Source organism: Lissotriton helveticus, chromosome 1_1 (genome assembly GCF_964261635.1).
Source record: "Lissotriton helveticus chromosome 1_1, aLisHel1.1, whole genome shotgun sequence".
Taxonomy (NCBI): Eukaryota; Metazoa; Chordata; class Amphibia; order Caudata; family Salamandridae; genus Lissotriton; species Lissotriton helveticus.
Window position 1 is genome coordinate 44,777,459 of NC_136057.1, and position 18,108 is coordinate 44,795,566.

The 18,108-nt window shown below is 49.2% G+C and overlaps 1 protein-coding gene across 1 annotated transcript in view; it reads left to right on the top strand.

The window, feature by feature from the left end:
* LOC144767248 (uncharacterized) overlaps positions 1–18,108 on the top strand; it is a 382,106-nt gene that overhangs the window by 26,169 nt on the left and 337,829 nt on the right. The window contains 1 exon segment of the mRNA XM_078650776.1: positions 14,852–16,659. Coding sequence (XP_078506902.1) covers positions 14,882–16,659 — 1,778 coding nt within the window. The 5' untranslated portion in view covers positions 14,852–14,881.

The window sequence follows — 18,108 nt, forward strand, 5'->3', positions numbered from 1 at the left end:
TAACAGCAGAATCATACAGAACAGACACCAGCGGGTTTTTTAAATTCACCTCGCTTGCTTGGCTTTGGAAAAAGTCAATAACAACAGAATCATACAGGACAGACACCAGCAGGTTTTTAAATATTCACCTCACTTGCTTGGCTTTGGCAAAAGTCAATAACAGCTTGGCTTTTGCGAAAGCAAATAACAGAATCATACAGACTTGGTGGGTGATCTGTCCACCCTTACCTTACAGGGGTAGTTCTCTTCTGCAGACGTAGGGCTGTGTCCTGCTCCAGAAATTATTTGCTAGGGGACACCAGCGAGAACGGGTCAAGTGGCCCAGATCGGGTGGGGAGGAACAGCGGGCGAGGCGTTCGGCTTACCGGATTGCAAGAATCCCTCGGGTAGGGTACCTCCATCGGAGTCTCTCCGTGCACCCCCTCACATCCACCGGGCCTGACCTTCGTGCTCGTGGAGTCCCTGTTCAGGCTCCATTTGAAGAACCGGAATAACCCACTTACTAGGTCTCGGCGGCGGGGGAACCGCCCAAGTCTTCCATACCTTCCATACTTAGTAAAAGGAGACACAGGAGCCTTCATCTGCAGGAGGAACCCAGATTTATTCAATAGCCCGGGCTATGGAACAGAGTCCCAAGCAAGTCAGAGACAAAACCCAGGAGGCTGCTACTTCACTCTGTAGCTTACAAGCCTTTTATACTTTTTCATCCCAGTCTGTTGGTCGGCTTTGATCAAGGCTCAGTCCTTTCAGGTCATTGTTCAATTGTCTTGATCAAAGCCCGGTCTTTCAAGTCATTGTTTAATCACCCTGATGAAGGTCCAGCAGTCAGACCATTGTCCAGATAACCTGATCACAGTGTCAAGGATGTTTACCAGGCTGGGAGCAGGAAATGGAAAAGAAAATATTTTCTCAGGGTGTGAGTGTCTAGTGGCTTCTAGTTGAACTGCAAAGAACAGGGGGGTTGTGTGTTTGACAGTTCCTGGGCAGAAATGCAGGCTGCAAGATGGTTTTTGTCTAGTCAGTTAGAATTTCCTCGGGCATCAGCAGAAATGACCAGGTGGGTCGTGTGGAAGTGTTTGACACGAGATGGCAATGAAAAAGCAATGGAGTCCCGGTACAAATGATGCTGATTAGAAGAACACTAGGGTCAGACTGATTTGCATATGGCCATGTCTGAACTGGGGTGGTAGAGTAAGCTAAAGAATGGTGATGGATTAAACCCAGATCAGTTGACTGGGGGTGAGTGTTTGATTTGCTCAAACGCTCCGTCCATCATCCCCTTTTGTATGGGCAAACCAAGCATGCACAGGAGAATGTGAGGGTTAAATCCGGGCACACCACGCGTGCACAAGAGAGTGTGAGGGTTGAGGCTGGCAGACCACGCATGCACTTTACGGAGCAGATTTATTATTTTTTAGTGCAACATAGTTCAGCAGTTAGGTGCAGCACTGTGATGTGCGACGGGGGAGAGAGACGCGCTGAGCCAGATTTATGAAATACATCACCCTGCTGCTCACTACCCCAGCACTAGTACAGAGTCTACCTAGTGCCACACAAAACCTTTACACCATAGGCCAGAGGTGTGTGTGCTGTCTAGCATAGGATTTGTACTGGAAACACACCATTCCAGTATAAAATCTTATACATAGAGTAATCCTTAAACACTCCGGAGTTTGTGTTTGTGCTGTAAAGTGCAGGGCAGGTTGTGTTTGTGCTGTAAAGTGCAGAGCAGGTTGTGTCCACAAGCACGCCGTCGAACTCTGGGACCTCTCGACAGAACAGCACCAGACATCGCCTTCCTCACAGAGACATGGATGAACGCTTCCTCGGCCCCTGACATCGCCATAGCCATCCCAGAAGGCTAAGGGATCACCCGGAAGGACCGCATCAACCAAACAGGAGGAGGAATCGCCATCATCTACAGGGACACCATCAACATCAACATCACAACCAACGCCGAAGACACACTCTCCACCGCCGAACACCAACACTTCCAGATCCACACCGACCCCAAGACCACCTTCAGAGGAACGCTCATGTACAGACTGTGAGAAGTTGGCCTGATATATAATGTTCACTATTCTAGTGAGCACTTTGTATCAGTCCAAACAACCCTTATTGATGATTGGTTGTAAGTCAACCGTAGACCAGCTATCCTAGTAGCATGGACAAGAGCAGTCTTTAGGCTAGACTCTAGAGGGCGTGTTAAGCCAGCTGTTATACCATCACATATACCCCTTGAACACCAAGTGAAAGGACACCACACAAGTTGTTATGAAAATAAACAGTTATTTATTTAGAACACAACAACCCTGGACTCTTTATGAGGACAGGGTGCTAAGCACAATACAAAGCTCTTACGAAAATACTTTAAGTTTGCACAATTTACACAAATGCCCGAGGGGCACGAAAAACCATATACTCAAAAAGTGGAATGCAAAATTACTAGCAGGTAAGTATTACTCTAATAGACTTTAGGATCACTAGGACTGGACTACTGAACCTTCAGATTACTAGCAGGAGGCCTAGGGGGATCGGGTGCAGAGTGTGCACTCTCACGCGGGATGCGGGACAAAGTCTATGGTTGCTAGGAATTACAAAGTTAGTGTTATCGGACGAATCCGACTAGGTAGAGCTGAAACGAAAAAGGATCTGGACCCTTGGATAGTGAGGCTATGCTGGAGCACTGAAATGCTTAGGTTACCTAGCCCAGGGGCTGCGGCTGCATAGGTCTGAAAAGACGTCGGGAATCCTCGTTGCAGTCTATGGAGCCTGAAAGAAGAAGTTGCTGGCAGGCGACCAGTGAAGAGATTTGAAGGGATCCAAGCCTGGATCGGTGATGGAGGATACCTGTAAGCAGAGACGACCAAGTTCTGAATCACTAGCCAGTTATTAGATGGGCACCAGGATGAACCGGATGGAGTCACCTCGACCAGGTGAGTGGGCGACGCTGGGCTCTGCAGTCTCACGGACCAGGAGGCGTTGTCGGCGACCAGGATGGAGGTGCGAGCTGTCCCACGAAGGTATCTGCTGTCGAAGTCGCTGGATCAAGGATTGGGGCAACATCTGGGTGGTTGGAGGAGCCCAGTCCTTGATGGACTGTATCTTGCTCTCCAGTGGCCGAACCTGGCCTCCACCTACAAGGTGGCCCAGGTATACAACCTGTGTCTGCCCTATATGGCACTTTGTGGCCTTGATAGTGAGACCTGCTACTTGCAGTGCCTCTAACACTTTCCGCAGGTGGACCAGGTGATCCTCCCAGGTGGAACTAAAGACAGCTATATCATCAAGATATGCGGCACAGAAGTCATCCAGCCCAGTGAGAACTTGATTCAACAGCCTTTGGAAGGTGGCAGGTGCATTTTTCAAACCAAAGGGCATTACCACAAATTGATAATGCCCACCAGGGGTAGCAAATGCTGTCTTGGGCTTGGCATCCTCAGCTAACCTGATTTGCCAATACCGAGCTGTCAGGTCAAATGTGCTTAAGTAGTTGGCAGAAGCCAATCTATCTATAAGTTCATCTGCCCTTGGTATTGGGTGGGCATCAGTCTTGGTGACTGCATAGAGGCCTCTGTAGTCTATGCAAAACCTCATCTCTTTCTTACCACCCTGGGTGTGAGGCTTTGGCACTAGAACTACTGGACTAGCCCAAGGGCTATCTGAGGGCTCAATGACTCCCAGCTCCAACATTTTCTGCACTTCTGTCTTAATGCAGTCTCTAACATGATCAGGCTGCCTGTAGATTTTACTCTTGACTGGCAGGATGTCACCAGTGTCAACCTCATGGGTACACCAATTGGTTTGACTGGGTGTCAGAGAGAACATATGTCTGAAAGATTGAAGAACTTGTTTGCAATCCTTCTGTTGATGGTCAGAGAGGCTGCCACAAAAGACAACACCATCTACTGATCCATCATCAGGATTCTGAGTGAGCAGGTCTGGGAGAGGGTCACTCTCCTCCTCCTGTCCCTCATCTGTGGCCATGAGCAAGCTCATGTTCTTCCTGTCAACATATGCTTTGAGCCTATTCACATGGAGCACCCTGTGGGGGCTCCTGGGAGTTCCAAGGTCCACCAAGTAGGTGACCTCTCCCTTTTGCTCAAGGATTGTGTGGGGCCCAGACCATTTGTCTTTGAGTGCTGCTGGGGCCACTGGCTCCAACACCCACACCTTCTGTCCAGGCTTGTACACAGTCAGGACAGCCTTTTGGTCATGCCAAGCTTTTTGGAGTTCTTGGCTTGCCTCAAGGGTTAGAAGCCTTTTCCATATACTCAGCCATCCTGGAGCGGAGACCAAGTACATAGTCCACTATGTTGGTTGCAGGCTTTTCGAGAGGTCTCTCCCATCCTTCCTTCACCAAACACAGGGGTCCTCTTACAGGATGCCCATACAGAAGTTCAAAAGGGCTGAAGCCAAACCCCTTCTGTGGGACCTCTCTGTAAGCAAACAAAAGGCAGGGTATCAGGACATCCCATCTACGCCTGAGCTTTTCAGGTAGTCCATGAATCATCCCTTTTAGGGTCCTGTTGAACCTTTCAACAAGCCCATTGCATTGTGGATGATAGGGTGTGGTGAACTTGTAGTTGACACCACATTCCTTCCACATAGCAGTCAAATATCCTGACATGAAGTTTGCACCTCTGTCAGAGACAACCTCCTTAGGGAAGCCCACTCTGGAGAACACTCCAACTAGGGCTCTTGCCACAACAGGTGCTGTAGTGGTCCTAAGGGGAATAGCTTCAGGATACCTGGTGGCACGGTCCACCACCACCAGTATAAACTTGTGCCCTGATGCTGTCTGGGGTTCCATTGGACCAACAATGTCAATCCCCACTCTTTCAAAGGGTACCCCCACCACTGGCATTGGTATAAGGGGGGCCTTTGTTGTGCCACCTGACTTGCCACTGGCTTGGCAAGTGACACAGGAGCGACAAAACTCCTTGGTATCTTCATTCATGTGAGGCCAGTGAAAGTGTGAGACAATTCTGTCCCAAGTCTTATTCTGGCCTAAGTGTCCTGCAAGGGGAATCTCATGGGCCAAGGTGAGAAGGAAACCTCTCAGAGACAAGGGGATGACCAGCCTCCTGGTTGCACCAGGTTTGGGGTCTCTTGTCTCAGAGTACAGGAGTCCATCTTCCCAGTATACCCTGTGGGCACCTGTGGCGTTCCCTGCAGCCTCAGCAGCAGCCTGCTGTCTGAGGGGTTCAAGGGAAGGGCAGTCTAACTGTGCCTTCCCCAGGTCTTCTCTGGAGGGTCCCCCTGAACCCAGAAACTCAACCTGATCAGGTTCAAGTTCTTTAGGCTCAGTTTCCCTCAGCTCTTTGAGGTCAGCCTCCTCTGAGACTTGATCCACAACCTGGGGCAAGGGGGAAGGCAATGCCTTAACCCTACTGCTCTTCTTCTTGGAAGGTGTCTGGTCCAGTGTTCCAGGATCCAGCATCTGTTCAGTGGGGCATCTTCTGGCCTGTGACCTAGTCACAGCAAGCACATGTGCTGGTAAGCCTAACATTTCCATGTGAGTCCTCTGCTCCACTTCTGACCATAGGGATGACTCCAAATCATTGCCCAACAAACATTCAACTGGGAGGTCTGAACTAACAACAACCTTCTTTTGGCCACTTACCCCTCCCCAGGAGAAATCAACAATTGCCATACTATGGTGGGTAGTGGCATTGCTGGCATTGGTCACTAGGTACTCTGGTCCTAGCATGATCTGTCCAGGGTCCACAAAGTTAGGTGTCACCATTGTGACACTGGCACAAGTGTCCCTGTAGGCCTGAGCCATCTTTCCATTGATAAAAGGTGTCTGTCTGTATTTGCCCAAAGTATTGGGACTGGCATCAGGGTATATATCCACATCCCCTGTACAGACAATGACAGCCTGAGTGAGTGTGCCAACTAAGTTGTCATACCCCTCAGAACCCAAGGTTAACCCAACTAATCCATTGGGAGGTGCACTACCACTACTGGCTGTACTAGGGGGTGCAGTTGCCTTAGGGGCTGTAGTGGTAGGAGTTTGCCCTCCTTTCTTGGTGCACTCACTAAACCAGTGAGTTTTACCTTTACAGTACTGGCACCACCTTTTAGACTGGCCTTCTTGAGTCTTCTTCTTCTGGGAAGCCTGACCCCCACCCTCTTTGGTTTGTTGGGGGCCTGTCGAAGACTTCTGGTCATTTTGTTCACCCTTGGTATTACTACCCTTCTGGTCTGCTTTCTTCTGACCACCCTGGTTCTGGCCCTGGTTCTGCTTAACCCTTGTTCTGACCCATCTGTCTGCCTTCTTTCCCAATTCTTGGGGAGAGGTCAGATCTGAGTCAACAAGGTGCTGATGCAACAACTGGTTCTGACAATTGTTTAAAATCTGTTCCCTCATGATCAGATTGTACAATCCTGTATAATCAGTAACCTTACTGCCCAGCAACCAGCCCTCCAAAGCCTTAGTGGCACAATCCACAAAATCAGACCAATCCTGAGACTGAGTTTTCTGGGTATCTCTGAACAGCAACCTGTACTGCTCAGTGGTTAGGCCAAACCCATCTATCAGTGTATTTTTCAGGACTTGGTAATTGTTAGCATCCTCAGCTCTAGTAGTGAGGAGCGTATCTCTACCTTTGCCTTCAAAGGAGAGCCACAAGACAGCTGCCCACTGACTCTGGGGGACTCACTGGACAGTGCAGGCCCTCTCCAAAGCAGGTATCCATTTGTGGATATCATCCCCTTGTTTAAAGGGGGGCACTATCTTACTCAGGTGTCTAGTGTCTAAACTCCTGTCCTTTTCTCTAGGGCCACAAGCCAGCAGGCAAGTAGCCGGACAACGCGGTGAGCAGCAAAGAGCAGAAGGGCCCCACGCAGATCTGGTGAATCCTGGGGGGCTGGTCTTCGGTGCTGGAACTGCTCAGGGTTAGGGCTTCTCGAACCCCAATGATCTCACTCGAGGATCCCTCGGCGGTCATGCTGGATAAGCGTTGTGCAGTTCTGAAGATGGCCGGTCCCTCGAGGTCTCGTCACACCCACGGATCTCAGCTGGGCTGATGATGTAGGTAGAGGTCAGAGGTGCCAGGGAAGCCGGGTCTCGTCGTGCTGGTCAGTCGGATTCCGGAGGAAGGACGTGCAGCAAACCGCAGTGTTCTTAGATGGTGCCTTCGGGTGCAGGGTGACTACTCCTTAGTCACAAGGGAGAAATCTTGAGAAGAAGTCTTGAGTTCCTTTCGTGGAAAGTAGTTTCAGGATTCAAAGATGATCTAATTTGGAAGGGGGCCCGCTCCTATCTTTATACTAGGAAAAGGGGCTGGCACGCGACTAGGTCCTGCCCATGGGTGGGACCAGGAAGGGGGGTGGTTACACCCCTCTCCCATGCCGGACTTTCCCCAGGTCAGGGGCTGGTGTGCCCCTGGAACTGGTTCTAGCCGGCCTATGCATAGTGAGCACCGGGGTGCCACTTGCAGTCACCTTCCTCTAAAGCCCTGCCTACCCAGGATACACAAAACCCTGTCTGGGATGGTGCTAGCACCGCCCCTGACAGGAAACCCTTTGTCCAAGCCTCCCTCGCTGGAAGGACTCCCAGCAGCAGGAGGTCAGACTTGTGTCTGTGGTGGCAGCATCCATTTTGTGATGCTGAGGCTTGAGTTAACTTTAACCGGGGTTCACAGTTACATACATGTCGTGTCCCTCTAGAAGGGTGGAATGCTAACCCCGTCGCCAGAATTGGCGAGGGGTTAGTATTCCAATTTGTATGACACCTTACTCAACATGTTTTGATAAAGCGATACCAGAGTTGGCATATAACCGCAAGGATTATAATGCACTTAAGAGTATATGGTATACGTTATCATGGAACAGCTATTAGGACTTGGTTCCACAAGCTGCAAACGGGCTCAGCTCATGCCAGAACACCATCTCACATGATTCCAAGCACTCTGCCTTCAGGATTGTCAAGGCCTGCCATAGGAGTGACTGATAGGAATCTATGTGTCCATTTTAGGGTTAGATATAGGTATACTATATCTAAAGCAAAGGGTGACTACACCACCTTGCCCCAGCTGTCGTGCAGCCAGTTGTGTCAGATTTAGATGGCCAGCCAGGGGTGGCATAATACATGCTGCAGCCCCTGGTAGGCCCTGGGTACACCTATGCCCTGAGTTACAGGGTCTGATAAGGTGGCCCAGTACCAATTGGTAAATGCACCTAAGGTACACATGTCAATTTAGTGAGAGAACAGCTAGCCTGTGGGTCTGATTAGCAGGCCCACAGCCAGGGAAGTCGTAAACCAGTGAAGCAAAAAGCAAAAATCTGGGGTGATCATAGGATTGCAGACGCTACTCTCCTACACAGACTCCCGGGCCCGCGCACACAATTCAGCGAAACCATCGCCGACTTCATCAGCCCACACGCCCTGGCCTCACCTGAATGCATCCTCCTAGGGGACCTGAACTTCCACCTGAAGAACAACAACACCACCACCCTGCTCGACAACCTCGCCACCCTCTGACTCAAACAACTGGTGAACACCCCCACCCACCTCGCTGGCCACACGCTCGACCCCATCTTCTCCCCCAGCAACCTTGTCTCCTTCAGCTGCTCCACCGGACTACACTGGACCGACCACAGATGCCTCCACTTCACCTCACTTCACACCACCGCACGCAACAAATCCCCCGTAGATGCTGGAGCAAAATCACCACAGACCAGCTCCTCTCATCACTAAGCCAGAACCCGCCAGCTGACACCGCTGACACCAACGACGCAGCCCACAACCTCGCACAGTGGATCACCAACTTCGCCAACGACCTCGCTCCACTGAAGAACCCCCCAGGCAAGACCGGCTACATGAAAACCTCATGGTTCACAGACACCCTCAAAGACTCAAAGAAATCCTGCCGAACACTTGAAAAAACCTGGCGCCACGAACGGACAACAGAAAACCTGACAGCCCTCAAGAACGCAACTCGCGAACACCACCAGCTGATCCGCACCACCAAAAGAGCATCATTCAAAGAGGGGCTAGACAACAACACCAACAACAGCAAAGAACTCTTCAGCAGCGTCAACGAGCTCTCCAACCCGAGCGCCTGCAACAACGACATCACCCCATCGCAATACCTCTGCAAATCCCTAGCCACGTTCTTCCACCGCAGGATCGCAGATATACACGACAGCTTCGGACCCCAGACTCTGCCTCCAGCCACCGAAGCATCGACCCCCACCACCACCCTCCGCACCTGGACCCCCATCAGCACGGAAGACACTACCCACGTCATGAACACCATCCACTCTGGCTCCCCCTCCGACCCTTGCCCCCATCATATCTTCAACAAAGCCGACAGCATCATCGCACCCCACCACTGGTACATCATAAACAACTCCTTCAAGTCAGCCACCTTCCCTGAGTGCTGGAAGCACGCAGAAATCAACGCCCTTCTGAAGAAACCCACAACGGACCCCAAAGACCTCAAGAACTTCCGCCCCATCTCTCTCCTTCCCTTCCTGGCTAAAGTCCTCGAGAAGACTGTCAATAAACAGCTGACAGCTTTCCTCGAGGCAAACAACTCGGTCGACCCGTCCCAGTCCGGATTTCGAGCCAACCACAGCACCGAGACCACCCTCATGGCAGCCACGGACAACATCAGGACCCTGATGGACAACGGAGAAACAACCCCCCTCATCCTCCTAGACCTCTCGGCAGCCTTTGACACTGTCTGCCACCGCACCCTAACAACCCGCCTCCACAACACTTGGATCCAAGGAAAGGCCCTGGACTGGATCACCTCGTTCCTCTCCGACAGAACCCAGAGAGTTCGGCTCCCTCCCTTCCGATCAGCGGCCACCAAGATCATCTGCGGAGTACCCCAAGGCTCCTCGCTCAGCCCTACCCTCTTCAATATCTACATGAGCCCCCTCGCCGCCATAGCACGCAAACACGACATCAACATCATCTCCTACGCCGATGACACCCAACTGATACTCCCCTCACCAAAGACCCAGACACCGCCAAAACCAACCTCCATGAAGGAATGAAAGACGTCGCAGTATGGATGAAGCTCAGTCGCCTGAAGCTGAACTCAGACAAAACGGAGGTCCTCATCCTCGGACAATCCACATCCGCCTGGGATGACTCCTGGTGGCCCACAGCACTGGGCTCAGCGCCAACACCCACGAACCATGCACGCAACCTGGGATTCATCCTGGACTCCTCCCTCACGATGACCAAACAAGTCAACGCCGTCTCGTCATCTTGCTTCAACACCTACGGAAACGCCCTATACGCAGGAACCACAGCCAAACTTCAGACACGACTTCAACGCATACAGAATGCCTCCGCATGACTCATCCTCGACATCCCTCGCCACAGCCACATATCCGCCCACCTGAAAGACATGCACTGGCTCCCCGTCTGCAAGAGGATCAGGTTCAGGCTCCTCACCCACGCACACAAAGCGCTACATGACAAGGGCCCCGAATACCTCAACAACTGCCTCTCGTTCTACAACCCCACCCGCCAGCTTCGCTCCGCCAGCCTCGCCCTCGCCACCGGCCCACGAATTCGCAGAACCACCACCGGAGGAAGATCCTTCTCCTACCTGGTAGCCAAAACATGGAACTCCCTCCCCGTGCACCTACGACTGACCCAGGTCCATCTCACCTTCAGAAAACACCTCAAGACCTGGCTCTTCAAGCAGTTGCGACACCCTCCCTCCCTTCAGCGCGTTGAGACCCTCACGGGTGAATAGCGCGCTCTATAAATGTATTGATTGATTGATTGATTGTTTGTGCTGTAAAGTGCAGGGCAGGTTGTGTTTGTGCTGTGAAGTACAGGGCAGGTTGTGTTTGTGCTGTAAAGTGCAGTGCACATGCAATGTGTGGAGTGTTTGAAGAAGTGACAACGTTTCTCCGTGTTATCACCTGATTCAAGGGTTTTTTACATAAAATTCACAGATCCTCAGTACTCTCACAATGCGATAGTGAAGCCTTGCACATTTTTCCATATTTCCGTGCGTCCCTAATATATGAAGTATCGCGTGTCCATGGCGGTGATAGAAAGGAGGAGTTTATTTCTTACAGAATACTCCACCCACAGATCTGCTTCCTCCTGAGACACTGACACCTTCCAACTCCTCCGGCAGCATTCCACATTGGGTGTTGTCTCAGAGACTCTGGGATGTCTCAGCTCTGTTGAAGAGACTGCAAGAACTTTGTGTGAATAGTGAGCCGTGATTATTTGAGGTGTTACATGTGATTGTGCAGATCTGTGCCCACCCTGTGTGTAGTTCTCTGGGAGTAGGTGATGCCCGTGAATGGCTTGGACGAAGTCTAACCTTTCACTACAAAATGTATGGAAGTGATTTGTGTGTGCGAGACTGTGTGTATGTGCTGGTTTGTGATTGGTCGTCTTGGGTGGATACATTATATATGAGCGTGTAAGCAACTGATCCGTTTGATGACTTATTTCCAGTGTGTAGGTCTTTGTGCCTGGGGATGAATTGTGTTTCACGTGTGTGTTTATTTATTTATTTATTTATTTATTTTTTGGGCATATTTATATAGCGCTGATCTGTCACCCAAAGGGCATTCTGGCGCTGTTTCACATGAGTGTGTGCACTGGAGAGCACAATGCCTGTGTAATTGTGCAGCATTGAAGATGTGGATAAGAAATATCTGGTTTGTTACATGAATTCGATTTATAAATGACGTGTGAGGCTGTGCGAGTGAGAGTTGGAGTTTGTGTCACATCTGTGAGTACACAATTGAATGGACTTTTTAAAGAGCAATTTATTTGTGTGCGTGTTTGTTGCAAACATTTGGCGTGTGTGTTGCAAGCATTTTGCCAAAGACAAGCCTGTCTGCTCCCAGGCACCCCTGGCCGCCACTGCTGGGACCAGAAGTCAGGTAGTATACTCAATATTTCGCATATTTAGCATAAGATCTAAAGTCTTTCAGGTACACAGATTTTAGTATCTCCCCCATGTTTGTCTCGTTTTTAGAGGCAAATGGCGTGTATGCCAGCCACACATATAGAGTAATCTGGTACTCAACAGACCTCAGTTTGGACGAACAAACAATAAGACTCTTCCACATCCTCAGATTGAGAAATCGTTAAAAGCGCTTTACTAAACCCACCCTCCCTAGGCAAAGATAAGGTGGAAATATCAAATTATTAGAATCTCCTAAGCCGGATATCCTGTTCGTAACTGAAACCTGGTTGTCAGAGGAATCTACTCCATATCTCCAGAAGCCATACCCTAAGATAACCAAAAGAGAACAAGCTCAGAGAAAGGAGGTGAGAAAGCAGCAATTATTCACCAGTGGATCCACACATCCCTGAAACAAATTACTCAAACTGAAGGGGTAGATCTGCTTCACTTTCTCAAGTTTCGAGTTGATGACGACAACTCGGTCCCTAAAGATAATGAATTTGCTGATTTAATGATGTTGAATTTACACCAACACATTACATGCTCGGATCACAAAAAATGAAATCCCTTAGATCTTATCTGGGCGTATAATTCGAATTGACTGAATATAATCATCCCTTCTTGCTTACGGTCCAATCAGTATTTGATCAGCGTTTGTATTCCGGTAGATCTTTCTAACTTGATCCACAAGCAGGAAATGAAACCATACACACATGGCGATACATTAATACAGAGCCAGTGTTATCAACACTTTCAAACCCCTCCCCCCTCTTCCCATCAATTGAAGACATTCTCTCCAAAGAAAAATATCCCACTCTGTGGTTCGGACATGCTAGTGACCAACACCCCTCAAATTCAACAGCGTGTTATAAACCGCACCAGACCAGAGCCCTGGTACAAGCCAGAGTTAAAGGAGGCGAAACCTGCATTGCGTCGACACTGGCGGGAAAGGGAAGATGAAGAGAGCAAAATCACATTTTAAATTGAGCTTGAGGAATATAAAGGCAAACCCATTCCTTGCAAAGTCCTCTTAATAGACAAATAATAAAAATGGTTTTTTGATATCCTGAATGATTTGTCGCCCCCAGATGAAATGAGAACTTCCCTGACTCCTGTCGAGGCATTCTGTGACAATCTAAATACTTGACAAAAACATTCTTTATAGATAGTATAAACAAATACAGCAGTAATATTTCTGAAGTTGAGTCTGATAAGAACTCTACTCTCCTTATCCTTGTTTGAAGAAATAAACAGGCTTCATGAATGTGTGATCAAGGTCAAATCCGGGTCACCAACTGACCCTTGCCCTCCGGCAGTCATAGAATCTCTGACCTCAACAATCAATCAGCATTTATAAAGCGTACCCCAAGGGTATCTGGGCGCTGAGGGTGCTGCGTCTCTGTCGAAAAGCGAGGTCTTGAGCAGTCCCCTGCAGAGCGTTTTCATCAATTCAGCAGCTCAAGCTGTCGCTCCAAGCTTGTTTCAAAATGCTGTAGAGCTCACGATACTGAAAAACCAGGGAGAAGTCCCGGATATAACCAAGAATTATAGGCCAATACCTCTGCTCCCTTAACCTGCAAAAACTATTGGTCAGAAAACTGTCTTCAAGAGGTTCCAGGCTTTATAACTACCCCGGCTCTCAGATAATTCTTATCAATGGAATGTCCGCCTCACAACTCCAGGTTCAAAATATGATGCAATTTGATGATTACTTCATGAGGTTGAATCAGCTAAAACTGGATATTGAAAAAACTGAGATTGTAATTCTAAAGAATAAGACCAATCTTTGGAACCAACTTTACTCTCCAACAAAAATGAGATTGTTACCGGAGCCTAAACCCACAGCTAAAAGCCTCTGAGTGATAATCAATAGCAATCTTAGGAAGAGCCAGCAGGCTGTAGCAGTAGGATCTAAATACAGATTTATACTGAAACTACTTAAGAGAATAACCCCACTCCTCCCACTTTAGACGAGAAAAGCAATAGTGGAGGCCGCAGTCCTATCTAGATCGCATTATATCAACCGAGTATATGTAAGAATGCCCAGTATCACCATTCATAGACTACAAGTTATTCACAGCGAAGCAGCTTGTTTACTACATCATCTTCAGAGGTGGGCACACGCCATACCTATATTGAAATAACAAATCCACTCTAAGACCCTCTCCCTTAGCCCTAAAGGGTCGAGAGGTCTAGCCCCTCACTTCATTGCAAACCAGGCGGAAATACATATACCCGTACAAAACCAGAGATCGCCTCACTTGAATTTACTTTCTATTCCAAAATTACAGAGGATCAGATCAGGTGGACGCAGCTTTGGTACAAGCTCCTTCCATTCGAATCTCTCTCCCGGCTAAATCCATTTGAATCTAACTTCAAGTGTTTTCCCAGAAATCTGACAACGCACAAACCTATTCTTCCCTGGTCTGATTAGTTGTCTCCTCTTTTATGTGTTTCTGATTCAGTTCCAAGAAACCCCAGGTTGAACATGCTCTCTAAATATGTAATGAAATAACACGCGTTTTGTAGATTCTGTAGAGGTTTGGTGTGTTGGCGCGTGCTTCAGTCACTGACCTGAATATTGCAAAAGAGAGCTGTACAGTGCAAGTGAGGATGTTAGCGCAGTCTTGTCTGCCAGGATATTATAAACCTTCGATTGCTGTAAGGCTGTTACAGTGTCCAGTTTTTGTGGTGGCACAGTGTACAATTTGAGCAGACCAAGGAACAGACATAGTGTTGGAAACATTTCAAATCCGTGCCTTTCATAATATATAAACTATGTTGCGGGTATTGTGACATTTTAATGATTCATTTTTTTCTGGTTTTAGAAATGAGCGATGTTCTCTGATCACACTGGGGTTGGTGAGACAGGAAGGAGGATTTTGACCTAACTGTCCTGTGATAACGTGTTGTGTTTTCTCTTTTCCTCTCCTCTGCAGACATTGAGACTTGAACATCAATTTACCGGAATGGGGAGAAGACGGGCTCCAGGAAAGAAAGTGACAGCGGAGTGTTCACGTGAATCCGTAAGAGCCACAGTCCCATCTTATCCTCTTCATGACGTCTCAGCTTCAAGATCCCGAAATGATGCTCAGAGGGACCAGGACCTGGAACCTCTTTCGGAGAACCTGCCGCACATTATCCTTCTATCCATGCTGGAGGAGTTGGAAGCCAAACTGGATAACTTGCTGAATACTGTGGAAGACATACCTTCTAAAGTCACTGGGCTGATTAAGAAAATCTGGATAGAAAAGGATCAAGGTTCCCTAGATAATGGTGCAGTGTCTTTGGAGATGGTCTGTCCGGCGAGCATTAGAGATTGTACTGTTAGCCGGTCTCCTGTGACACCTCAACTGGACAGGCCAGGGGATCCGAGCTTGCGTCTTCAGACAGTGTGTTATGATGGGCATGCACCAAAGCAGGAGTGTACGCTCTCTTCTCCGACCGATGTTCAAGGGCGTCCAGAGGAGCCAAACCTTTGTCTAAAGCCAATGTTTCCAGATCGACGTTACCCACAGGAGGACCAGTGCTTGCAACCTGGGTTTCCAGATGTACACGAGTCGAAGCGACACCAGCATATGCAGCCTGGGTTTCCAGATGTACACGAGTTGCAGCAGGAAGAGTGCATGCAGCCTGGATTTCCAAATGTACACGAGTCACAGCGAGACAAGTGCATGCAACCTGGGTTTCCAGATGTACACGAGTCGCAGCAGGACCAGTGCATGCCACCCGGGTTTCCAGATGGAAATGGACAACAGCAGGATTGTACTCTATCCATATGCCCTCAGACAGATTCTCCAGGCAGGTCACTGGAGGCAAACCTGTGTCTTCACTCAGAATTTGTTGTTGGCCAGGCACCAGAGGAAGACCAGAGCGTACAGTCAGCGTTCGCAGAAGAGAGGGAGCCAGATGAGCCCCTGAATCAAGAACCATCCTCATTGTCTAGTAAAAGCTGGGACCAGCAACAGAACCTATGCCCACACCCACTATTTCCTGAAGGACACGAACCACAGCAAAACCACTGTATACAACCCGCGCTGCCAGATGGGAACGGACCTGATGATCCCTTAAAGGAAGAATTGATGTGTTTTGATTTCCAAGATCCCCAGGAGAACCTACAACCCGTGTCACCTGATGGGATGTCATCAGACGAACACTTAGAGTCTGGGCTGTTGTCCTTTCATGAGTTGGGGTCACAACAAACCCAGTGCCTACAGCAACACCTATGCTTGAAGCAGGAACTTCCTTATGCGCAGGATCCAAACGTGAACTACGAGCTAGAATCAATGCGCCCTGAAGCACAGGAACCAGATCAGAACGACAAGCTAGAACAGACCTGGGCAGATGCACCGGGTTCAGATCAGAACAACACAGTGGAACCACTGCACTCTGCGGCACTAGATCGAGAGAGAGAATCGGTGCTTCCTGAAGCACAAAAAACAGATCAGAACACGGTGGAACCACTACACCCAGAGGAGCAGGATTCAAATCAGAACTACAAGCCAGAACCAGCCTGTACTGATGCATGGGGTTCAGATCAGAACAACAAGCTACTGCACCCTGAATCACAGCATCAATATCAGAACTGCAAGGCAGAACTGCTCTGTCCTGAAGAGCGGGGTCTGCCTGTGCCCCCATCATGCCTAGAACTGGACACAATTACTGCAGATGAAGACGCCCCCTCAGACTCAATGGAGACAGGACCAACACAGTCACATTTATTGCCGTCCAAAGCCACCCCAGGTATGTGTTTCGCTATACATGGACACGCGGAGGGCATACTAACGCATGTAACCTCTTGAGAATGCATATTAGCAGATTTTAGAAAGTCTCTGAGGCGATCATTTGGGTTTGGGTGGAACCCACTGAGCGATACTGACCCCCAGTGTACACTGGGTGCAGATGTGTCCCTGCATTCTTCTCTGTTTCCACACAGGACTGCATCCTTCCTGTGCAGAAACAGGCCTGGTAATGGGACTCTGCATGAGACAAATACGCCAGTAGCTCTCGTCCTTCCTTGTCTGTCCCTATTCCAGGCTGAGGAACTGGAAATAGCGCAATTCATGGGAGGAATTACTGGGCAGAATCACAATAGTCGGATACAAGTGATGTGGTGTTCATTGAGAATAGCAGACATGCGCAGTATAGAGAGGTTGCACAGTTACATTGGGTAAGATGCAGTCGTCTCCAGTTCCTGATATAAAAATCCTAGTCTGTATTCGGCCTCAACAGCAGGGCTGACTAGGGATGTTCTTGCCACTGCAGGGTTCTCCAAGAGTGCACACGGCCTTGTTGTGAAAGACAGATACACTACGTGATTCGCTGTATCTGACTTGTGAGTTCACCCTCCCGAATTCTAGCTCAGCCCCAAGTGTGCTATGAATGATTTTAAGGGAAGATAAAAGTAGCGATGATCTCCCTACAGCAGCATCCTGCCTTTAGCAAACTCTTTAACTATGAAAAATGTCATTGCATCATCACACGTAACATGCTGAGTTAGGGTTTGCACACCGTCTTCACGTGTGTTGTTGTGCCTCCCTGCCCGGACCTACACCCCGCTCTCAGCCTCACAGCTGTCCCTCCCTCCCACTGAATCTCCTGGCCCGACCCTCCGCCATTTCCTCTGTGACCGTCCTGATCCTTCCAGAGGCGGTCGCTCCCCCACGCAGCTCCTCACCCCGACTGCAGTGGTATTGTAGCTCTTGAAATTGACTCTGATTGCTGCCTCCCCGCATTGCTGCTAATTTTTTACTTTGATACTTTTCATCGTAGCGCTTGTATTTTGATGTGATTGCAGCCTCCTCGCATTGCTCGCAATATAGAACTTTGACGCTCCTATTTACCCGCGCTGCCAAATCGAACTATCTAATTAATTGACCCGAACACGCTGATTTGTGTGTGCTTACCGCCGCATTGTGCCTTAATTTATTTCATTTCCGTTGAATGTTTGATCGCATAGCGGAGTATTGCCCCAATCCAGTTTGGTTTACTTTGGTTTATTGCCAGCAGCCATCTTCACGTGTGTTGTTGTGCCTCCCTGCCCGGACCTACACTCCGCCCTCGGCCTCACAGCTGTCCCTCCCTCGCCCCTCCCCCCTCCCACCATCCACATATGACAGATGTATCTGCGAGCAGCGTTCGCGCGCAGCGAGCGCGCCCCATGCGCACCGAAGGTGCGCCAAAAGTAAGCCTGTTT